The 24546-nt window shown below is 49.5% G+C and overlaps 1 protein-coding gene across 3 annotated transcripts in view; it reads right to left on the reverse strand.

Annotated features, from left to right (window-relative positions):
* Positions 1–24546, reverse strand: part of CAMTA1 (calmodulin binding transcription activator 1) — an 893482-nt gene that overhangs the window by 528853 nt on the left and 340083 nt on the right. Inside the window, exon 5 of one of the 3 annotated variants that reach the window (XM_060141565.1) lies at positions 3724–3799. The exons of the other annotated variants lie outside the window; for them this stretch is intronic. Within the exon in view, the coding sequence (XP_059997548.1) occupies positions 3724–3799 (76 nt within the window). The remainder of the gene's footprint in view (positions 1–3723; positions 3800–24546) is intronic. 3 annotated transcript variants of the gene reach the window in all.

Consider the following 24546-nt stretch of genomic DNA (forward strand, 5'->3'; position numbering starts at 1 on the left):
CGCCAGCTCAAACACAGGCCATGCTGGCAGCCAGCTGCCTGCCCGTCATAACCCCTAGCACGTCTCTAGAATCCTCCGATTAAATAAATATTTGGCAAAGCACCACTGGCAAAAATGATAATAAATTCGACTCAATTCCCACCACCAACTGGCAAACTCCTTCAACAACCCAATCCAATCTGTCTGTGTCAACTTCCAAGTAGCTAGTCATGGGGCCAGCTGGGGCCTGTGGTATCCTCGTAGCTCTGAGTCAGTATCTTATGCCTTGTTATTTGACAAAAATTCTGAGATGAAATGCACGACAGACTTGACTTCTACGCTAGGGTCAGAGTGAGGAGGAACTCATGGAGTGGGGGATGGGAAAAGCTCTAATTTGAGATACCCTTCGCTCCAGGGCCCTGCACCCTGCTAGACTCACACCATAACAGCATCATGAGAAGAGACTCCACCACCTCCCACTCACTCAACAGATATCACTGAGCACGTACTAGGCGCCAGGCCCTGTGCTAGCAAATGGAGACATGGCTGTGAATAATGAAGACACTCTCCCTATAAAACAGAACGTTCAGTCTAAGGGGAGGACAGCTGTACCAACACCACCAATCTGTTTCCAGGTCTGCCTTTTCCCCAGGACCCTGTCTCTCTGTGGCCTTCAGTTGCTACCCTTGTTCTCACACCCCAAGTATCCCAGAGCCTAAACGTGAAGCTGGTGCCCTCCTCGTTCCCAATTAGCAGCTCCAAAATAGTTTTCCTGCTTCCTCCCCCAAACCCCAGTTCCTTTAAGGTGGGTGCCACTGCATGACGGTTCCTCCCTTCTCATTGCTGCCATTACAGACCTCCTGGCCATCCCGCTTGCTCTGGTCTATTACGCCCGGATCATTCTCTGCCTCTCCAGTCCTGTGTCTGCTGTCGTTCTGGGTGACTTCAACGTCCGTGTGCTGACCCATCCCTCCCCTGGCCCCTCAGCTCCTCAAGCGCCTTCCCTCCACCCCAACCCTGGTCACCCTCTCCTCCAGACACCAGTAATGGCAGTGCCTCTGAAGCTGCCACTGCGGACTTTCTCTGACCAGCATCTCCTGTTCCTCTAGCTCTCCTGTGCGGGGACTGACACCCAGCACTTCTTGGGTTAAGGAAGACTTCCAACCTCACTCTCCGTCACCCTCGTCATGGCCTCACTGCTCTCCTCTCCTGGATTAGGGTGTGCTGTTATATTTCCTCCTAGACACCCTGCCCACTGTACCCCTCTCCCTGCATTTGACTGGAAGAAGAAGGAGAGGAAGAAGAAGGAGGAGGGGAAGGAGAAGAAGAGAAGAAAAGGAAGGAAGCGGGGGAGGGGAAAAAGGACACACCAAACACCGGAACTGTGCTGTGTCCAGACAATGGCACCTTGCTGGGAATGGTCCAGGCGACTCTGCTGAAGAGTCTCAGGTAAGATCCACGACCCCGCGCTCCTTCCCTTCCTTGTAAGTCCACTCGGCTGCACTCAGATGACAAGATCACATGTCCTCACCCCTCAAACATCCAACACTTTTGTCCCCCACCACCCAGACGAGACTTGAGTTTACATTTCTCTGAGAAAATAGGAGGGTTCCCCCACAATATTCTATCCTGCCCACATCACCTGCCCTTCCTGGCCCTCTTTCCTGACCCAGGAGGGAAAGCATCCCTGCTCCCCTCAGGGGCCGCTGTCCCCCCGGGCACTGCTCCGGCCCTTCCTCAGGGACATTTCTCTCCGATTATCCTCCCTCTGACTTATCAGGTTTTACTTCTCTGATGGGTTATTTCCAGCAGTATTTAAATATGCTCTAGTGTCTCCATATTATTAAAAACCCTCCTTGACTTCATACCCTGTTCCAGGTACCAACCCATTTCTCTGCCCACCTTCACAGCAAGACTGACTGAAGATATTTCACTGTTACAGCTTCTCTTTCTCTCTGTCACCTACTCGTGTCATTTAAACACGCTGTCTGCGCCACCAAAATTGACATGTACGTGGCCACATGTAATGGTCACTTAGCCTTCAAACAACATGACTTTCAGTAAAATGTGACACTATGCCTGCACCCTCCTTAAAACATCTTCCTTCTCTGTTTCCAGGATTCCGCCCATGGTCTCCTGGTTTTCCTCCTCCCTTGCTAGAGATCATTTTCAGTCTCCTTTAGTCGATTCTTCTCTGCTTAACCCCTAAACTCTGTCATACCCCATTGCTGTAATCCGAGACCCATCTCCCTACCTCACTTCCTTCGCAGGTTAACTAACATCCCCCGACTTTAAGTATATCTGTGTGCTGATGCTTCCAAAGGTGTATCTCCCCTCCTCACCGGGAGGCTCGTATACCAACTGCCTTCTTCCCGTCTCTTCTTGCAATTGCCTACTAGGCATCTGAAACTGAATTTATGCTACAGAGAGCACTTGGTTGCATCCCAATCCTCTCCCCTCAGTAAATGGCACAAGCTCCGTCTCCATTCCTCCAGTGAAAAGCCTTCCCGGCTTCTCTTTCTCTCACCAAACATCCAGTCCCCCGGGAACTCTGTCAGCTCCCCCTCCGCGATACACCCCTGCCCGTCTTCCCCCCTCCATCATCAGTACAGAGCCCCTATGTGGTGCAGCCCCTCTTCTCCCTGGAGTCCTGCCCCAGCCCCCTAGCCGGTGTCTTGCTTCCTAAAATCCATTCTCTAGAGCAGGAGAGAACTGTAACTTTTAAACCTTGAAAACTAAATCTCTGGTGTGAAAACAGAATGGAGCAGCCACTTTGGAAAACAGTCCAGCAGTTCCTCAAAAGACTAAATGCAGGGTCACCGTGTGACCCAGAACTTCCACTCCCACATACATGCCAAAGGGAACTGCAAATATGTGTCCGTGGAAAAATGTGTACATGATGTTTACAGAGCCAGAAAGCGGAAACAACCCAAACGTCCATCAACTGAAAAATGGATACACAAAATGTGGTCTATCCATACAATGGGCTCTTACTCAGCCGTAAAAAGGACTGAAGTACTGATACGTACTACAACACGAGTAAAACTTGAAAGCATCATGCTAAGCGAAAGAGGCCAGTCACAAGGAACCACATTTTATACGATTCCATTGATATGTAATGTCCAGAACAAGCAGATCTGTAGGGAGAGAGAGTAGATTCATGGTTGTGATGAAAATTGATTGCAGTTCTAAAATCGACTATAGTGATGGTTGCACAACTCCATGAATATACTTTAAAAATCATTAAAATGTACATTTTAAATGGGTGAATTGTATCGCATGTGAATTGTCTCAACAGAGATGTTGTATTTTAAAAAAAAAACACCTAAATCAGATTTTATCACTCCCTTGGTTAAAACCCTCCACTGCACTAAAAATAAAATCTAAAACCCCTTACTGTGACCTACAAGGAAATACGTGGTCCTGCCTCCACAACTTACCGCTCTCCCCAGGGCTCACTATACATCAGAAAACCTGGTCTTCTCTCCATCCCTCAAACAAATCAAGAAACCCCTCTTCAGGGCCTTTTGAGCTGTTCCTCTGCCTGGGCCATCCTTCCCTCTGATCTTTGCATGGCTGGTTTCTCCAGTTTCCCCCGGTAGAAGTTCAAAGGCCACCCGGGGTGGGGTATCCAATGTTTCCAACATAGAAACACACGTAAACTGTGTTGCATCACCTCGTTCTGTCTTCTTCATTGCTATTGTCGCTACTGGAACCTAAAGTATTAATCGTTTATGCACTTACTGTCTCTCCCGCAATAGAGGTCAGATCTGAGAGGGTAAGAACTTGACTCTCTTCTGCGGCCCTCCATCCTCGGCGCCTGGATGGAGGAAGCACTCAGTGAATAATTGTTGCACGAATGAAGGAAAGAGATCAGGGAAGGCTTCCTGGGGGAAGTGACGGCTGAGTACTAGAGGATGAGTGGGGGTTATCCAGGAGAATGGGTGGAGAAGGAGTGTGGCTGGAAGCAAGAACGAGATGTAACAGCCCTCGGGGAGAGAGTGCACAGCACTTAGAGGACCTGAAAAGTGGAAGGGATGGTCGGAGAAGGGCAGCCTGGAGCCAGGTGAGGCTCTGCCTTGTAAACCGAATTCAGGAGGTTGGATCCCGTGAAAGAGCAGTGGGAAGGTATTCTCATGTGTTAGGTAGGAAATGACATAGTTAAAATGGAGCTTTAGAGGGGAATTCCCTGGAGGTCCAGGGGTTAGGACTCTGTGCTTTCACTGCCGAGAGCCTGGGTTCAATTCCTGGTCACGGTGCGGCCGGAAAAAAAAATGGAGCTTTAGAAAAATGATGCTGGTCTCAGGAGAGAGAATGAATTGAAGGAGGGCAAGAGAGGGAACAGAGAGAAGAGGCTTTGCAGCAAGACGGGAAAGGAAATGATGGAAGCCTGGCCTAAGACAAAGAGAAGGAATCTCATTGTAGGTACTTAGGAGGGAGAGTCAACACGAGGGTGATGGATTGGGTGTGGGAGCTGAGAGACAGGAGAACTCAAACGGATGGAGCGCGTACTGCGGTAGAGAGCTCAGGAGGGGAACACACGGCAGGGTGGGGGGATGTCCACGCAGAGGTGCGCCTGTCCGGTGGGCTCCGGTTCTGAAACCAGGAGAGGCACCTGGGCTGTCAGGAGAGACTTGGGTGTCATCATTAAAACTAAAGCCGTAAGAGGCAATGACACTTCCCAAGAGAAGATTTTTCAAGGAAGGAAACAGAGCCTTAGGCCACATCTTGAGTGTCACAGACATTCAAGGCATAGGCTTAGGGATAGGAGCTCGCTGGCAAAGGTAAGAGAGAAAGCAGCCAGAGAGTCAGGAGGAAAGCCAGAGCGTGCGGCACTGCAAAGGAGCAGCAGCTGCTGAGATCTGCAGAGGGATGAGGACGGAGGACCAATGGGTTTGGCAACTGGGAGGGTGTTGGTGGGAGCATCTTTAGGACCGGCTTATAAGGCAGAGACAGCCAGTGGGAGGCGATGTCAAGACATCTGGGTGAGGGGCAGAAATGGAGGCAGATCACACGGACATCTTACAGAGAGATGTAGAAAGGAGGTATAATGTGTAGAGTTAAGTCATAATAGCTCACAGCTAATGTTTACTGAATTTGCACGGTGTGCCGGCGCCCTTCTAAGCACTTGAGAGATATTGATCATTTAATTGTTAGACAACAGCACTATGTAGTAGGCACGGCACGGTGAGGCCACTGCACATTTATCCAGTGATGGAGGGAGAGGACTATGGGGTGCAGAGCTCAGGAAGACAGAAAACAATGGATCCCTCTCTTGGATTTCCAGGGTGGGGACCGCCGGGCAATTGGTAACTGGAGGCGCAGCTGAGGACCCTGGTTTCATGTCTTCATTTCGGTTGGAGAAGCAGGAAGTGAGGTCATTTGCAGAGAGTGAAGAGGGAGGGTTATTGGATTTGAGGTTTGGGTTACCAAAGTTTGAATTCCAGCTCTACTGGTTTATATGTTTTTCTACGTACATTTTAAAATAAGTATATGGAATACATTATTGATACTATGCATAAAATAGACAACTGATGGGAACATACCGTACAGCACAGGGAACTCTACCTAATGCGCTGTGGCAACCTAAATGGGAGGGAAGTCAAAAGGGAGGCTGACACAACACTGTAAAGCAAACCATACTCCAATAAAAATTAATTTTAAAAAAATAAAGTAAGCACATGGAAAATACCCATCACTTTGACTTTTGCAACTAAATAAAGTCAAAATTTGAAGGGCCCCTTTCCAAAGTCAAGGGAACATCACCGTTTACCCTTTGCTGGATCCCTACTGGTTTCCTCCCCTGAACTCCAGCTCGCCCTGGTGACGAAGAGCTGACACTCTTGGACCCAAACTATGTAAAGCCTATTGAAAACTGAATGGCATCGTTATTTCCTTTACAAAATATCTTCAGAGCCTTATACATTCTTTAATATTTTTATTGTGTAATACTTAACACATAGAAGGACATATGCTCTGTATGTGTAAATTACAAAGTTTAAATATTATAAAAGACCCATTAACCCACCCAACTTAGAAACTAAAACAGTGCACGTAAAGTCTCTGTGGGCATTTCTTTGGGATCAAAAGCCCAAGCAGAGAGATAACCACTACTTTGAGTTTTGTTTATAATTCCCTCAAAACGTTTTTTGTTTTTGTTTTTGTTTTTGTTTTTTTTTGTGGTACGTGAGCCTCTCACTGCTGTGGCCTCTCCCATTGCGGAGCACAGGCTCCGGACGCACAGACTCAGCGGCCATAGCTCACGGGCCCAGCCACTCCGCGGCATGTGGGATCTTCCCGGACCGGGGCACGAACCCGTGTCCCCTGCATCAGCAGGCGGACTCTCAACCACTACGCCACCAGGGAAGCCCAGACTATCCCTCTTTTTATCCATTCACCTGTTGGGGGATACCTGAGTTGCCTCCCATTTTTAGTTATTATGAATAAAACTGCCAAGAACACTCTTGTACAATTGTTTTTGTGAACATATATTTTCATTTCTCTTGGTAAACATCCAAGAGAGAAATTGCTGAGTCATAGATACGTATTTAGCTTTATGAATAAGAACCTGCCACATAGTCTTCCAAAGTGGGGCCATACTATTTAATATCCCCACCAATAATGGATGAAACTTTCTCTGATTCCCAAATTTGTCCACACTGGTGTCCTCAGTCCTTTAATATTTTATTTTAACTTGTTGGCTGGGTGTGTCGTGTACCTCAGTGTGCTTTTAATTTGCATTTTCCTGTACTATAGATTTTTTTTTAACTGGAGTATAATTGCTTTACAATGTTGTTAGTTTCTGCTCTACAGTGAAGTGAATCAGCTATATGTATACCTATATCCCATCCCTTAGATTTTTGACAGTTATTGTTACCTTTCATCACACTAAGGTTTCCCTCTCACTTGTTGAAAGTTTTTATCACTAACATGTGTTTATTTTTATCACATACTTTTTTTCTGCCTAAGAATTTTTTCTGACTCATGATTTTCTCAGGGACAAGGGAGGTGATTGAGAATTTTTGCCTTAAAAGCGTCCCTCTCATAGTTCCTGCTGGTCATAAGCCTCTGGCGACAATAACAGGAACAAGTAAATGGTGGTGGTCTTATTGTAAAGGAATATTGTCAAAAATGTTGACAGTATGACTTGGTTCAGATAATCTGAAATTGTAAATGGTCAGTTTGCCACAAAATTACACACTGGCCATAGAACTGCCCAAAGGACAGAAGCGACAATTGGTTGTTATACTTCTGAAATCGTCTCAGTCGTCAGGCTTAGCAAAGCTGTCGGCAGCTTGTGACAAAAATGTCTTACGCTAGTTTGTATTTGTCATGGGGCCTCTTCAGCCTTGCAGACAAGGTCAGCACCCTGTACTATCTGTGGTACACCTGAAGAGTCCGTGTAGGTCCCAGGGAGCTCATTTGGAAGGGAATTCAGTTCAGATGTCCCCTCCCTGTCGAGACACCCTCTCTGGTCCTCGTGGGCCCGCTGGGGACCTTTCTCTCTGTTCCCAAGTATGTATTTCCATAAATGCCCTTCCTAAGTCACCTTGTATCTAGACAATGATGTGTTTCCTTCCTCCACCAGACTCTGAACTCCTTGAAGACAGAGACAATCTCTTGTTCCCATCATTATGTCTCCTTTGGGGCACAGAACTGGACCTGGAGGAGGTACCCAGCGCACATGGAGCTGAGTGATGGAGAAGCTGGTGGAGAAACGAGGTCACCTGCTCTCACACACATGTGGGAAAAACTGGACCCGGAAGACGTGTGGTCTGGAGCTGGGGTACAGCAGGCTGTGGAACCCCATCACCTACAGATGGGAGTCTCAGGTGGGGGTTACTCTCTGGGTTCTATCCATTTATCTTCTGACTCCAGGAAAGGGTACCCCTAAACTATGTTAGTGGGTGGACCCAGGCATCTCCTGCATTTTTTCACTGCTCTCTCCTACAAGAACTTTTCAAAGTATCTCGCAGAAGCCCAACCTAACTCTGCGTAGTGATGCTACAGAGGAAGCAAGGATTCACTGGCAGGTGGTCAGAAGCCCCAGTGCCCTGGCTGATTTCGAGCCCAGCATCTCCAGGTACGTCTGGGACACCTGGCACCCCAGGAAATATCTGCTGTGTCCAGGGCCACGTAAGAAGTCAACGGCAGGATTGTGACAGCCTTCGGTCTTGTCCCAGGTCACCACCCCACCATTTAGGGGCTACAACTTACCTCCCGCCTTCTGATGGCAAGTGCACGTCATCCACGAAATGCACCCAAGACTCAGACCTCCGTCTCACCCCGAGGGGCCCCAAGCCGAGGGAAGAGGAAGAGGGTCACAGAGCCCGGGCCCCACTGTGCCCTCACGCAGGGACCCAGCTGGGAAGGCGTGGGGGGCAGGGCAGGCGTCCAGTCCCACCCACCGCACACCTCACGTGGACGGTCCACTGGGAGGAAGAGAAGGCAGGAGCTCTGGTCACTCACCATCCCCACCCCCTTCCCTCCCCTGCTGGTCCAAGACCTTTCTCCTCACACACCTGACTCCTGTCCTCTGGTTTGTGTTGTTCCTTCAGAGGGTCACCTACAGTGGAGGGAGACACGAAACGTCGCTCACTGATGGGCTGGGGGTCTGTCACTTCCTCCCTCTCTCCCTTCCCCTAAAATGACCTTGTAAACAGGAAGCTCAAGTTGGACAGAGGTGTGTGCCTTTCCAACAGTGGCCTAAAAGGCTTCCAATCCAGGCTTCAATTTTTCTCCTTCTACCCAGTGACAAAGATCGCTGCTCCCAATGTAGATTCTTGGGTTCTACACTGGAGTCAAGTTTCCTAAGTCGTGGGGATTTGGGGTTTTTCCATGAATACAAAATACTTCCATTGAAGGTCTACTTTTTTTTTCATTCCAAACACTGCAAGAGGCAGGAGTGGGTTCAAGACATTCATTATGCGTCTCTCACGGTCCCTCACCCGGCAGAAGTCTCATAAATCACTGCAATTCAATATCACTGCATCCGCCCAACTTGCTTCCAGTGTCTATGAAATGACCTCGAGGTTCTCACCATTTCTGCTGCTGATGCAGTATGCAGATTTCACAAACAAGATTTAGGTTCACAGCTGGTTTTCAGAACAGCTTAGAGTCAAAAGACTCAAAACACAGAACACAGCGAATGGGTTCTTATCAAAATGTCAAAATCGATTTTGCCAGAAAACCTTGGCCTGAAACATCTGTGAAAGGTTAGGGGAGAGCACCAGTCCCTCTGGCTCATACAGACGCCAAGTTAATCAGGGCAAATGGAACATGACAAAGCAGCGTGAGGCTCCAGGGTTCTCCGGAACCCACCCAGTCTCTCTCCCGAGAGGGAGCTAGTCTCGGGCTTTGCAGCTGGAAGGCGCCCTGAGAGGCCTCCAGGGAGGCAGAGATGCTGCTGGGAATGGAGCAGAGGGAAGAGCCACGCAGGCGTGGAGCGCCCCTGTCCCTGGAGGGGCTTGGAAACCTCAGAGCAGGGACTGGACGTTGCCGTCCTTGTCAACTTGCCCCTTTTCCCTGCACAACGCACAGGTGGCCTTGACACAGGCAGAGGGGAAGAGTGAGCATGCCAAAATATCTATATAGATAGATAGATAGATCTATATCTAGATAGATATAGATATATCTCTCTATATATCTATATATATATAGAGAGAGATATATATATATCCAGAGGAAGACTCCAGACACATTCTCCTGGCAGGCAGCATCATCTGTCAAAAATAGACCTGGGGGCTTCCCTGGTGGCGCAGTGGTTGTGAGTCCGCCTGCCGATGCAGGGGACGCGGGTTCGTGCCCCGGTCCGGGAGGATCCCACATGCCGTTGAGCGGCTGGGCCCGTGAGCCATGGCCGCTGAGCCTGCACGTCTGGAGCCTGTGCTCCGCAACGGGAGAGGCCACAACAGTGAGAGGCCCGCGTACCGCAAAAAAAAAAAAATAGACCTGGGACTTCCCTGGCAGTCCGGTGGTTAGAACTTCACACTTCCACTGCAGGGGGCCTGGGTTCAATCCCTGGTTGGGGAACTAAGATCCCGCAAGCCAAGCCAAGTGGCCAAAAAAAAAATAAAAAGAGGTTAAGTGGGAGCCCGAATTTGGGGGCTTTAAAGTGTCCATTTGCAAATGGGTAGAAATCACGCCCACCCTGCGTGTTTCCCTGGAGGGTCCCATCTAGACATGAGGTGCTTTCCATGGAAGGAAAAGCTTTAAGCCATTATAAGCAGAAAGGGGGAAATGAAGGTGCTGGAGAGACAGAGGTACCACTGTCTCACCGCTGCTGACACAAAGGGTTCCACAGCCTCATGGTAAGTTTCCTTAAATGCCGGTTGCTTTGATCCCATAATTGGTATCGTCTCCTGCACAGTGCAGGCTTGTGTTGAGGTCAGAGCTAATTACTGATTCTAACTTTTTTTCACTTCAGACAGAATCATAACATTATTAAGATCTAATACATTTACGGCTGTGATTCTCAACCGGGCAGTATTAAAACTTGTGAAAGTGACTTTGCAAATTACCAAACAGTCACCAAGCTAATGAAGCAGGACTTTTAAAGTGACTGAGAAATAATTCCTATATTATAAAGACAGCAATCTGTGAAGGGAGATTTGGTTTTAAAAAAACACATTAGAACGTATAATGGAAAATGTTAATCTGTGGTGAATTCAATCAGAGCTGGTTGAAGAGAAAAACATAAGGAAAGTGAAAATACAAATGAAGTGCTCGCGCTTGAACACATGGGAGGAAAACTTTCCGGGAAGGAAGTTTCCTCCTGGGCCTCTCGGTGGTCGCCAAGCGCTGGACCAGCAGCCTGCGACCTCCCCACTGGGAGACCCTCCTGAAAGTCAGAGGAGGGGACTCCCCTATGAAAGCACAGGGCCCCCCGTCTGCCCTGACCCCTGAGAACATCCCTTGGACACGGCCAGGAATTGGCGATGCCTCCGTGGTGCTCCCTGTTGCATGGCTTACGGGCTCTAGCAAGAAAAAGGAGCTCACGTTGTAGAGCACAGTAACCCCCAAGCAACGGACAGCAGGGACACAGGCTACGTCAAGAGGGGAGTCACCGGGAGGACCCTGCCCCATCCAAGGTCCAGACAGGCTTGCTAGGCAATCAGGCTGGCCGCTGTAAACAGGAAATGAGCAGAAAGGGAGCAGGTGGCCCCAGGCCTGCATCGGTGCTAATGATGAATAATTAGGGTGGGTGCTCCCTTGCAGAAGAAGCTCTCTCAATAATGAAAACACTTTAGAAGGTGCCACATCAAAGCACAGTGCAGAAGAAAGTCAAGGAGACAGACGCACAAGCCAACACTGGCCAAAAGGGAGACAAGGCCCATGTTTCTTGTTAGCATTTGACAGCAAGCACCATGTGTTACTTAGTGAACCAAATCCTCCTTTATGCAAAAGTGTTTTTCTCATTCTTGGCCCAATGGTTTCAATGGTTGCTTCCCCCACTCCCCAACCCCACCAAACCCCCTGCAACAGATTTCAAATCCTATTATACAGTAAACATCTGTGGCATTAATTTTCGCCCTGTAAACAAATGCAGGCAGCTGAGGCAGATCATTTGATGAGTCAATCAATATATGAACAGCACACAGCGCCTGCTTTCTTTGCTCGGGCACAATGAAACGGTGCTTTCCAAGCCCGTCTGTAGCACCCGCCAGCAGCAACGATATCAGGAGAGAGACGAACTTCCCACTTTCACGTCCAGCCAGACCCAGGTCCTTTCCCTCAGAGCATCCAGAAGGAATGAGCACTGCCCCCAGGCCCTGGGCTCCATGCCCTGCCCTCTGTACACACCAGTGTTCAACCTCCAAAGAACCTAAGTCTTTGCACTGTGTGGAGCACAGTCCTGCCATCTGCAGAGAACTCTGCATCCAGCTTTGTCTCCTGTTCTCAGTGTGGGCCTGGGACCAGCTAGGAAATCTAGCCCAGTGTTCAGACCCAAACAAGAAATAACTCATGTTACTGACACTCTGCCTTCACGGACATTAACTCATCGGGTCCTCAGAACAGCCTTAGGAGATGGGTGTTATTATCCCGGGCTCAGAAAGGTTAAGCAACTGACCCAAGACCACACAGCAACTCAGTAACCAAACTGTCACCTGGGCTGAAGTTGGTATTTCTACCACTGAAAGCTGTAGAAGGGAAAGCATATGTCCTGTTATATTCCATCACAATAGACACCTAGGAAATGAGCAAATTCCCTTAGCTGGGAGGTCCCCAGGCCCCCCAGCCCTGACCAGGCTGCCCCAGGAGCTGTTTTCAGGGTCAGGCCCTTCTAGGTTCCGGCCGCTGTTTGCCCAGCCAGGGACACTTGTGCTGCTCAGAAACGAAGGCCATGTGCTCAGACACGAACACCCACCTCCTCCAGGGAGGAGCGCCCCCTTCCAAGCCCAGAAGGGAGGCATCTGGGACCCCCAGTTCCCTACAGGGGAGGCTGTCCACCTCTGCCCAGCTGAGGCTTGGCTGGGGAACGGCAAGACGGGACCCCTATCCCATCCCACCTGCCCACAAGTCCCCCGAGGAGCCCCTGCCCCACCTCTGCCACATATCAGTCTCTGGGCAGCTGGCGGGGAGGGCACCCTGTGGAGATGCCAGGCCACCGGGGGAAGCGCCCAGGAGCCCAGGCCTCTTCCCTCCACCCTATTCCTCAGAGGCAGGCCCATAGGGTGGGAGGGCCCTCTGCACCGGGCGCCCATGTCCTCCGACGTCTGCCAACGAGGCAGCAGCACTTCTGTGCCCTTCTCTGTGGCAGCGCTGGGTCCTGGGGACAAGCAAGCTAGGCTCTGGCCACAGTGACCCTCAGTCAAGTTGGGCAGAGAAGCAAGTGACCAGACGTCCTGACAGTGGGACGGGTGAGAGGGTGGTACCCGCTCGCACTGTGGGTCAGTTCTGTGCACGGACCACCTTCTCAATGTGCTGGAAAATGTCCACACTCAGAGGGCCTAGTGACCCCCAGATAAAGGGGGGAGGAGCTGGAGCCTGGTGGGCAGCAGACACCAGACTGAATGGGCAGGCTGGCTGGACCCCAGATCGGAACAGGAGAACCCGGGTTGCACACCCAAAAGTTGGCGATGCTGGGATTGGGCCCACTCCACTCTCTGCTGGGTAAAGGTGCCTGGTGGCGAGTGCAGATGCCGGCCTACTGGGGTTGAGCTGAAAAGGCAGGGAAAACACCTCATCACGGAAGACACACAGATGGCAAGTAAGCCCACGGAGAAGATGCCCCACGTCATATGTCATCAGGGAAATGCAAACTCAAAACAACGAGACGCCACCACACACCTATGAGAACGGCCAAAACCCAGAACACCGACACCACCAAATGTCGACGAGGATGTCGAGCTGCAGGAACCCCCGTTCGCTGCTGGTGGGAAGGCACACTGGGACCACCACTCTGGAAGAGAGCTGGGCGGCTTCCTACGGAACTAAACATACGCTTACCATATAACCCAGCAATCACAGTCCTTGGTTTTTACTCAGAGGAGTTGAAAACGTATGTCCACATAAAGACCTTGCACATGGGTATCTGCAGCAGGCTTCTTCATGACTGCCAACATTTGGAAGGAGCCAAGATATCCTTCAGTAGGTGACTGGGTAAATGTACTGTGATACATCCAGAAAATGGTATTCAGAGCTAAAAAGAAATGAGCCCTCAAGCCATGAAAAGACATGCAGGAACCTTAATGCATTACTAAGTGAAAGAAGTCGATCTGAAAAGGCTACATGCTGTATGATAGCTATGTGACATTCTAGAAAAGGAAGAACTATGGAGACAGTGAAAAGATCAGTGGTTGCCAGGGGCTTGGGGGATGGGGATAGGGGTTAATAGGCAGAGCATAGGGGATATTTAGGGCAGCGAATATACTCTGCATGATACCACGACGATAGATACGTGTCATTATACATTTGTCCAAACCCACAGAACGTCCTACCCCAAGAGTCAACCCCAGTGTACGCTGTGGACTTTGGGCGATGATGCATCAGTGCACGTTCATCAGTTATAACGAAGGCACCCCTCTGCTGGGGCTGTTGATAATGGGAGGGGGTCTGTGAGTGTGTGAGTTCAGGGGGCATATGGGAAATCTCTGTGTACCTTCCCTTCACTTTTGCTGTGAACCTAAAACTACTCTAAAACAGTGATTTTTTTTTTAAAGTAGGGAAAGGAGCAGGATCGAGATGTGGAGCAAAAGAAGCCCTCCAGGTGCTTGTTAGAAGTCCAGCAAAGCAGAAGAGGGAGTACGTACACGGATGTGAGGGTGCATGTGTGTGGCGTGGGCGTGTGTGAGAGAGAGGCCCCGATGCGCCAGCCTGTCCTCCCTCCCCCATCTGACACCCCCAGCCGCCCGTCTTGCAACAGTCCCGTGAGGATGCAGCCCGAGTGTAGGGCACGGCTTCACTCCCCAGCGACAGGTCTCCGGGCCCCTGCTCTGAGCTCCCCACCCACACCCTGGGAGGCGCCTTCAGGATGTAGTGGGTTTCCCGTGCGGTGCGGGGAGAAAAGCCTGGGGTGTGGGGTGCCTTGCTGAGCAGTGCTCACACTACAGAATACCAACGGATTTCCTTCTCATCCAACCACTGCAACGATACGCCCAGCAAGAGTTCTGAGGGGAAGAATTACTGCCTTTCTTAATTGAAAGATAACCTTCCTGCGTGTTCTTATCTCTTCACTTCTTTCATACGTGCTTTCTCCCTGCAGCATCTGTGAAAATGAACATCTTCTATCCTGGCTTATCGGCGAGGCCAGGGGTGGGATGTGCTGGTGAAAGGCTCAGGGCTGAGGGTTGCCAGGCCTTGGTGCGTGGGGCACTGTGGCGGGACCGAAGACCTACCAGCTACTTTTGGAATCACCCGCTGCCCAGCTCTAAGGGCGGGGAAGAAGGAACTGCCGAGACTGAGCGTCCCCCAGGGTGAGGTCCTTGGCTGGACCTTTAGAAACAGCATTTCATTAAAGACCAGCACTCAGGGCTTCCCTGGTGGCACAGTGGTTAAGAATCCGCCTGCCAATGCAGGGGACATGGGATCGAACCCTGGTACGGGAAGATCCCACGTGCCGAGGAGCAACTAAGCCCGTGCGCCACAACTACTGAGACCATGCTCTAGAGCCCACGAGCCACAACTACTGAGCCCACGTGCCACAACTACTGAAGCCCACGTGCCTAGAGGCCGTGCTCTGCAACAAGAGAAGCCACTGCAATGAGAAGCCCACACACCGCAACGAAGAGTAGACCCCGCTCACCATAACTAGAGAAAGCCTGCGCACAGCAATGAAGACCCAACACAGACAAAAATAAATTTAAAAAAAAAAAAAAAAAAGACCAGCACTCAGCAGGCACCAGGCATGTAGTAAGTGCTCAGTAAACGGGCGTGATGATTCACATCTGCGACAACACAGAGGGTGCAACTCTCCCTGCTGAGAAAGCTGAGGTTCGGGGAGATTCGCAAGTGGCCCGAGGTCACAGCTCAGAAACAGCAGGAGTGGACTGAACCCAGGACTACCCTAGTCCAAAGCCCTTTTTCCTCTTCACCATAAGAACCTCCTGCCCACCCTTCATTTCCCACAAAGTCATCCTCTCCCCTACTCAGTTGGAGGCTTCATCCACCCAGCCAGGAAGCCACCATGAAACGGCTGATTGCGTGCAGAAAATTGTGCTGGGATGCCCGGTGGCTGTGACAGTCTCGGCCCCCAGGGGCTCACAGGCTCATGGGTTAACACTGCTCCAGCCTGTCAATCCAAGCTCCAGGTCCTGCCACCTACCCAGGGCCACCGCACGCTGAGCTGTCATCTCCTGTGCCCTGCCTTCCCCAGGACAGCCGTGGACCTGGGGAACCTTCACCTGGGCTCGCTTCCACCATGTCCCCGAGCCGCCCTCCTTCCCAGCCCGGTGGCTTCACTGCTACTTCTTATCTCTATTCCCATTTTCTCTTTAAGTTACAGAGCAGCTCTGCTCCTCCTATATTAAAAGCCCAATTTTCCCTGCACTGTTAAACAAATTTCTTCAAAGATAGAACCTCACATTAAATTAAACCCCTTTTCGAAGTCTTTAGTGGTTTCCATAAATACAATAGATGAATAATCTGGCAGCCTACTAAAACCCTGATTTAAGGCAAGATGAAGAGGGACGTGGAGGCCTGCACAAGCTGGGAACAGTGGGGGCAGGGCTGTCCTCCCCGCCCCGGCTCAGGAAGGAGAAAGGCTGGACCCTGAGGGGCGGCCTCAGCGGAGAGGAGGCACCTCTGGCTCTTGGGGTTAATATGGAGTTTTTGGAGATGCAGCAAGAAGGGCCCTGGACACGGGATTCTTCTCTCAGCCGAAAGACGTCGGCTGTGTCACTGAACCTCTCTTTCCTCCCATTACTTCTCCCCGGAGCCTAGAGATGCGGCAGAAAGGGACACAGCTCTGGGGTGAAGAGATCCCATCCAGGTTCAAGTCTGAGCCAGTGATTCAACCCACCCTTGTCTCTTTCTGCATTTGTGAGATGGGAAGAATAAACATGGCTTGCTGGGAGAGACAAAGGACTAACTTATAGCTGAATTCTTAGAGTTGTTCAAATCATAGGGAACATTCTCAATGGCTCTACTTTGAATAATAAAGCACCGTTTTATTAAAAAGTTATATTTTATCACAACATGTGGACACATTAGCTAAGACCTCAATCAATCCTAGTTTGGGATGCTTATAGAGGTCACCGACGGAACTGGTGTACACAGTGACACAGTGATTACTCTGAGTGGTACAGCCTCACGGTGCAAGTTCTGATGTCTGTGTAAACAAGCCCCGTAAAGAGCTTGAAACAAGAGTAAGTCCTTACAATACGGAGATCACAAACATATACCTACAAGGCAAATTTTTAAATCCTGCCTAATGTTATATACATTGAGTCTTGTGGCATGACACTAGGGGCTGAATTATGTCCCCCCAAAATTTGTATCCTGAAGCCCTAACCCCCAATGTGAGTATATTTGGAGATAGGGCTTTTAGGAGGTAATTAAGGTTAAATTAGGTCATAAGGGTGTGGTCCTAATCCAGTATGACCGTGGCCTCACAAGAAGAGGAAGAGAGAGAGATCTTTCTTCCGAGGAAGTCTCACTGAGGATACAGCGAGAAGGCAGCTGTCTGTAAGCCAGGAAGAGAGGCCTCATCAGGACCCGACCCTCCCAGCTTCCAGAACTGTGAGAAAATAAACTTCTGTTTTTGAAGTCACATGGTCTATCATATTTTGTATGGCAGCCTGAGGTAAGACTCGTGGGACACAATTTCCACTGCAGCATCACACCAACAGTAGTTTCCAAAAGTGGTGCATCTCAAACCACAGAGGGTAAAAGTGTCCTGTGTCCAGCCACACTCAGAGTGGTTCCACCAATGACAACATGCACAGGAAGAATATGAATAAAAACGATTTCACAAAATGTCAGCATAGAAGAAAGCTACCTCTCTACAAATAATTTAGTTTATATACGTGACGTTCTACATGTCCATACAACTAAATTGGTCCAGTAAGTTGACATCTGACTACTTAATCTAAATCCCTAAAAGTCAAAATTTCAAGGTAATCAAAAATACATTTTTATCCTATCATGAAGAAAGGGGGTGTTGCCTTGGAGCTGAGGTCACCTACATTCAGGTGTGTGCAGTAATTGCCCTGTGAGGACTCCTCACGACAGGTGAGAGGTTGGATGAAACAACACCCAGGGCATCTTGATTCCTTTGGGAAAAGCCTCAGTGTCAGCGGTCGATGTGGGTTGTTGTCATGAAAAGGAGTTGCCGGCTCCCTCCATAGGTGGTAGCAGGAAAGGTTTCCCCTAAGGTGCAGGTAGGAAATCCCACATGGACCAGAACAATAATCAGGCCAAAAACGCCAGCTCCATCCACAGACAGGAGAAAGGCAGCCGCTGACCCTGGGGAGCTGGATTAGGTGCACAGAATGTAATTAATTTTGGCTTCACATACATCTAAAGTGGCTCTGAGCCATGCTCACTCTGGAACATTCAGAGATGTCTCCAGGAAGGTTTTTGCCTCTCATGGTGGCGAGTCCTTGAGGTTAGGATTGTTATTCAAAATACGTAATAACCGATTAGGATGGAGACCTACACCTGTGCGCCAGGTGTGACTGTTGGCCCAGCAGTCCAAGGGCTTGACCATCACCAACATCCCTCCCTGAAGCACGTCTGTGTCTTGGCCCAAAACCCCTTGCTGTCAAAACCCCTCCTTGCTGTCAAAACCCCTCCTTGCTGTCAAAAACCCTTGCTGTCAAAACCCCTCCTCCCTTGCTGTCAAAACCCCTCCTCCCACCTGGGAGCCGTGGACTCGCAGAGCCAGTGCCCCAGGCCCCACTCTGCATGGAAGCCCCTCGATTTCCACATGCTCAAGCCTGGCCCCTCTCACCGCAGCCCTTGGAGGGGTCAGCACGTAGTCAGATCAGCTGCCCATCTTCCTGTAGGGTCACTTGGAAGGGGAGAGGTCTAGACCTAGTCCACCAAGCAGATCTTAGACTGGGTAATTAAGACCAGAGCAGGTGTGAAAACCCCAGATCAGAATGGACACGTGCGGCCCGAAAGCACCTGTAAAACCGGCTGGTCAGGGAAGGAGCCCGAGGCCCAGGGAGGTGACGTCACCTACACGTGATCACAAGCCCAGCTGGCCCGAACCCCCTTCCCGTCACTGCGCACGTTGACCCTCATTGCACTGTCTCCCCAGCGCCATCCACCTCCCCACGAGGGGTCTCTGCCCTCTCCTGACAAGGGGAGCCACACAGAACCCCAATCAACAGGACAGTGAGCCCAGATGGTCACCATGTCCCATCCTGACTGCCCGTGGTCCTAGATCAAAACGAGACGTGAGCCTGTCACTGACACACAATTTCACTCGTCCGTCAATCATCCTTCTGTCATCTTTCTCCTCCATCAATGTCTGCCTTACTCCCAGTTCAGAGTACCCTGCGTGAGGCCAGGACGCCACCCCGAATGGGCCTGCCCACCCACCATCCCGCCTTCACAGCCCCCCTCCCACCCTACCTCAGGCTCCACCTCCTCCAGGAAGCCTGCCCGCTTCCGGAAGCATCCACAACACAATTGGTCCCGGGTTATAGGTGATGCCTCGCACCACCTGCCCTAGACCCAGACACACGTGTGCTGTTTCCCAGGCCAACCAAAGGCAAGCCCCTGGAGGGAGGGGAAGCATGGGTTCTCCTGAGCCGCCAGAGAGTTCCTGCAGGCTGAGCTCTGAGCAGAATCCTTTTTCTCCCACGTCTGATCCCCTCATAGCAAACCTCCCGTGAACACCCTAGGAGTCTAGAGAACTGCAGGTCCTGGACCACTGCTTTCAAAGACATCATCACCACCGCCACCACCCTCCAGGGCAGGGAAGGCAAGTGGCATTTCCTGGTACGGGGTGTGGATGGTACCTGATAATCAGTAGGGTTGCAAGAAAGCGGAGAGGCTGCTGTGAATAGGAAGATTCTTTAATCGCCAAGGAGACCCTCTGTGGCCAGCTGTTCTGTCCACAGCCTGGGAGGGTGGTGGTAGTGGGAGGAGCCCTCTCAGACTGCAGGGGGCACCCGGGCATCATAGCAGCAAAGTAACTGAGCAGCTTAGCCTTGGCTCTGCCCAGTACAGAGGAAGTTGAGATAAGGTGAAGCAGCTAAGCTAGTGGAACGAACAGCTCTGCCGGGGCTCACTTTGTGCACTGGGTGAGTCCCTTCTCTGCTAGAAGCTCCTGTTTCCTGTCCTGAAAACATGCGGCCAGGCGATGTCCCCTCAGTTCCCGTCCCCATCTAATGGCCAACAGGTCCTCCAGGCCATGTAAGGAATTGCTTGTTTTACCTCCTCTTACCCATTGGCAGGTTCCAGAAAGAACCTAAAGAGAGCCTAGCACGATCTGATGACAATTAGAACAGTAAAATAGTCATCATCTCAATAATAGCCAATATTTATTCAGCGCTCGCTGTGTGCCAGGCTCTATCATAGATACGTTAGAAGATGGATCTCGTCTAGAAAAGTAACATTGAGTGTGTTTACAGCTGTTAATTAGCTACAGCCAGAGCCAGGCTCGGGGAGGACCCCAGCACCAAGTTTGCCCTTCTGGGTCCTCCCCTCTCTGCAAAGGCCACTTCTGGGCACCGATATCCACTGTCTTTATGATCTTTCACAAAGGGTCTGGGGACTTTAGCCATATCAAGGGGTCAATGATGGATGAGGAACAAGTGGTCTATATTTTAACAGAGAATGAAACACCAAATCAAAGGGATGACCATCCTCCTCCCCAAAAATTCAGATACCAGAAAGTCAGTAAAAAAGATATGGGGCGGTGGGGGGGGGAACATGAGCAAAGGGTCCTACTGTCTATGCCACTCAGAGGGCAGACACCTTCTAAGGCGGTTCACACCTGGGTCAGGTCAAAAAGAGCTGGGCAGGTACCATCCTCGTCTTCCCAAAGTGCTACCACCCTCTTCATTTATGGAATGAGCTGCAAGTACTTGGAAGGTTTGACCCAGCAGATACCTGAGGGGCTACCCTTTGGCCTGGAGAGGGCCCGAGCCCAGCTGAAGAGACACAAAAATGAATATTTAATTGAAAATTGATTTCCTGAATCAATATCCCCAAAGGTTCATAGAACAGTCGTGCTGCTTCATCTCCTATCGGCAAATTTTAAGAAAGAGGCAAAGAGGTAACAGAGGGTGGGGATGGTGCAACTTTAAGGTACATTTTTAATTAAAAGAAGAGGATCAGAGCTGTGACGCGGCATCATAAAGCAGATAATTTTACAGCTGGACGGTCTCCCCCTGATGGACTTGAAAACCATGTTCAAGCGACATAAAGTTTAACATACCGGCACATCTGCCTACCCACCAGATTCTACGTGGATTTTAAAATTTAATTATATTAAAGCTTTGTTACAGCATGCATTGCAAGCACGCTAACCAAGTGGAACTTTCACAAAATCTCCGCAGATAGGTTTGTTTTTCTTTTAAACTCGGTTTGGTAGAACCCAGCGTTTGACAAACAGTTGATGACTCTGTCCAAAGTGTTTACTGATTACATAACAAACCACTTGGGACCTCAGTGTCTATTCTTCCGGGTGTAATTCATGAGTTCATCTTCTCTTTGCTAAGGCAAGAAGCAGCCAAAGAAGTCAAGTAGTCAGGGAGCTAGGCTCGACCACGTGAGGCCATGGAAGGTTTTGTTTTGTTCTGTTTGTTGTTGTGGGGGAAGGTCGGGAGAGAGTTAGTTATTCTGGAAGAGAGTCCTATGGGCACAACTAGTTTTATGGGCAAATGTAAGAACTATTTTCTCATGGGGGAAAGGTTGCCGTATTAATCTGTCAGCCACAGGTTGGGTGTTTTTTGCAATTAAAAATGCAACCAGTTCCAACAGGAAGAAACAATTCCATGCAAACCTGGTTCCCATCAGAGAAGAGCAAGGTTGCGCTTGAGAAGCTGGCGGCCCAGGTTTGAACCTTGCTTGGCTCTGTCACTACCCAGCTGTGCATTCTTGAACAAGTTACTTCACCTCCCTGAGCCTATTTTACAAAATGAAAATAATCATAGCACCTAGTTCATCTAGATGGTTGGAAAATTAAAGAAGACAATGTGTATAAAGCGTCGAAGCACGTGCTGGTACAAAGTAAACACTCGGGCAGCGGTAACTGTCATTCTTCTGTTGTTATTGTTGCTGCTATAATTTGTTTTTAAGAAATGCCAATGCTACATCACAGCTGAGCGAGCCAGCAGCTTCACCTGAAGGACTAAAGTGAGAAGGCTCACCCACCCCCACCGGCTAGCAAACCTGCACAATTTGAATTATGAAGCATGTTGAGGTATCACTTAGGGGGTCAAAAGGAAGAGAAGCTGGTCTTTTCCTTTTTTCACATATCCATCCATCCATCCATCCACCCACCCACACAACAAGCATCCCACAACTATGGAAGATACAAAACTACAAAAGATACACACTGCCTGGTCCGCAAGGAATTGTAACCTAATGAACCAGACAAGTAAGTAGCAATGCTACAGGCAAAAAGAAGGTGGCCGAAGAATAGGGAGGAACAGTGCCATGAAAGTTCTGAAGCGGGAAACATCACCCTCCGCTCAGAGAATCCAGGCTGGAGGGAGCGAGGAGGGGTCAAAACAGAATCCCCAGGTGTCAGACTAGTCACCAAAGATGTGAAGGCACCAGCACAGAAAAATATCTTTGGTATATTTTTAAGTGGGGAAAAAAAAAGGTGAACTATATAGTATAGAACAAGATACCATTTTTTTTTTTTTTCCTTTTTTGCGGTACGCGGGCCTCTCACTGTTGTGGCCTCTCCCGTTGCGGAGCACAGGCTCCGGACGCGCAGGCTCAGCGGCCATGGCTCACGGGCCCAGCCGCTCCGCGGCATGTGGGATCTTCCTGGACCGGGGCACGAACCTGCGTCCACTGCATCGGCAGGCGGACTCTCAACCGCTGCGCCACCAGGGAAGCCCCCAAGATACCATTTTTAAAAAATGTCTGTGTGTTTGTGTGTATTATCTATGGAGAGAAATGATGTATACAGAACTGTCAACAGAGGTCTACCACTGTGGAAAGTGCGATGGCAAGAAATAGAGATGGGAGAAAATGTGAAATGGGCCATCTTTCACTTTTTATTATGCATTTCTGTACAGTTTGAATTTTTTAAAATTAGCATAAATTTTTTATAATAGTTATTAATGATAAAAATGCACATTCAAATTTTAAGTGATTTCATTTCTTTTCAGTCATCATATTTAATTTCTAAAATTTAAATTAATATTAAGGAGGGCATGGGATTTTTATATTTATTAATTTAGGACATGGGTTGAAATTTATTCACTTTTTAGAAGATTTACTGAGTCCCTACCACAACTGGCCACTTGTCTAGGCTCCAGGGAGCACAGTGGACAAAAGAGTCAGGGTACCGCCCCTTGTGTCCCAGCTGGGGACACAGACAGTGACAAATGTAATGCCAGATGGTAGGAGAGGAAGGGGAATGAGAGAAGGGATGGGGTGGACAAGGAGAGCCTCCTGAGAAGGTGACACATGGGGAGACAAGTGAAGGATGCAAGGACACCTGGGGAGAGTGCATTCCAAGCAGAGGAAACAGAATGTGCAAAAGCCCTGAGGTGGGGACATGCACGGTGTATTTAAGCAGCATGGCTGGAGCAGAGGGGGTGAGCGGGAGCCGAGGTCACAACATTGGCAAGAGCCAGATCCCCAGGACTTTGTAGTCCTTGAGCAGCACAGGAGCTGCTGGGGGCCTTTGAGCCATGGGGAGACATGATTGAATTTCCTTTTAAAAGGAGACGCTAAAAGAGGGCTCTAATGGTAGTGCACAAGAAAGACGAGGGTGGTGTAGACAACAGTGAGAGTAGTGAGGGTTTTGACCCTGTCAACAGATTCTGGATCGATTCTAAAGGTAGAACAATAGGACTCACTGATGGATTGGATGAGGGAAGAGAGGGAAAATGGAGCCAAAGATGACTTGTAGGCATGAGGGCAAGTTGGAGTTACCATTTCCTGAGATGGGAAAGCGCAGGGTATGAGCATCATAGGAGGTGATAAATCAAGTCTTGTTTTGGACATGTTAAGCGTGAAATGCCTATTTGACATCCAAGAAAACAGAGAGAGCTGAAGTTCAGGGGAAGGTCAGGGCTAGAATTATAACCTTGGGGTCATCAGCATAGAGATGGCAGGTAAAGCTAAGGGCCTGGAACATTTGGGTAGAGAAGTAGAGAATATGGTAACTGAGCCCTGGGCACTCCAGCCTTAAGAGGTTGGAGAGATAGCACAGGGAGCTCATCTTGGTGCTCTGTGATGACCTCGATGGGTGGGATGGGGTGGGGGGGTGGGAGGGAGGGAGGTCCAAGAGGGAGGGGATATATGTATTCATATAGCTGATTCACTTCGTTGTACAACAGAAACTAACACAACACTGTAAAGCAACTATGCTCCAATAAAATAAAAAAAGTAAAGTGAAAAAAAAAAAGAAGTTAAAAGCAACAGCTGCCTGAGGCTAGCAGGATGGAAATCTGTAGTTGCTTGAAGCTGTACTTCAAAAAGCGAAGTGAGGAATTTTATTCATATAATATATTGTGTTCAAAAATGACTGTGGATACTGTAGGCTGTGCAGGAGTCAGAGGGCTGGTCACTTGTTCTGTTGTATTTATTTACAGAATATTCTTGTTCGGTGTAATGTTTTCCTTCTAAGTAAAGGTAAAGGGAAAGTTGGGGGGGGGGAGAGATTGGGGAGATAAGGAGACACTCAAGGGAGACTGAAGAAGGAGGAAGCCAGGAAAGAGTGGGTTCAGGAGGAAGAGGTGACCAGCCACGTCAAATGCCAGTCAGAGGCCAGTGAGGTGAGGACAGACACTCGACCACTGGATTCAGCATCCTTAACAAGAGCAGAGTGAAGTAGACAAAATCCTGGCTGAGTTGAAGAGAGAACTGGAGGAGAGGAACTGGCGAGAACAAACAAGACGAACGTCCACGCTCTTTGCTGCCACGACTGAAGCCAAGAGAAGCTTCGGTAGCTTCAGCAGCTTGTGGTAGCTGCCAGGATGGACT

Source organism: Lagenorhynchus albirostris, chromosome 2 (assembly GCF_949774975.1).
Source record: "Lagenorhynchus albirostris chromosome 2, mLagAlb1.1, whole genome shotgun sequence".
Taxonomy (NCBI): Eukaryota; Metazoa; Chordata; class Mammalia; order Artiodactyla; family Delphinidae; genus Lagenorhynchus; species Lagenorhynchus albirostris.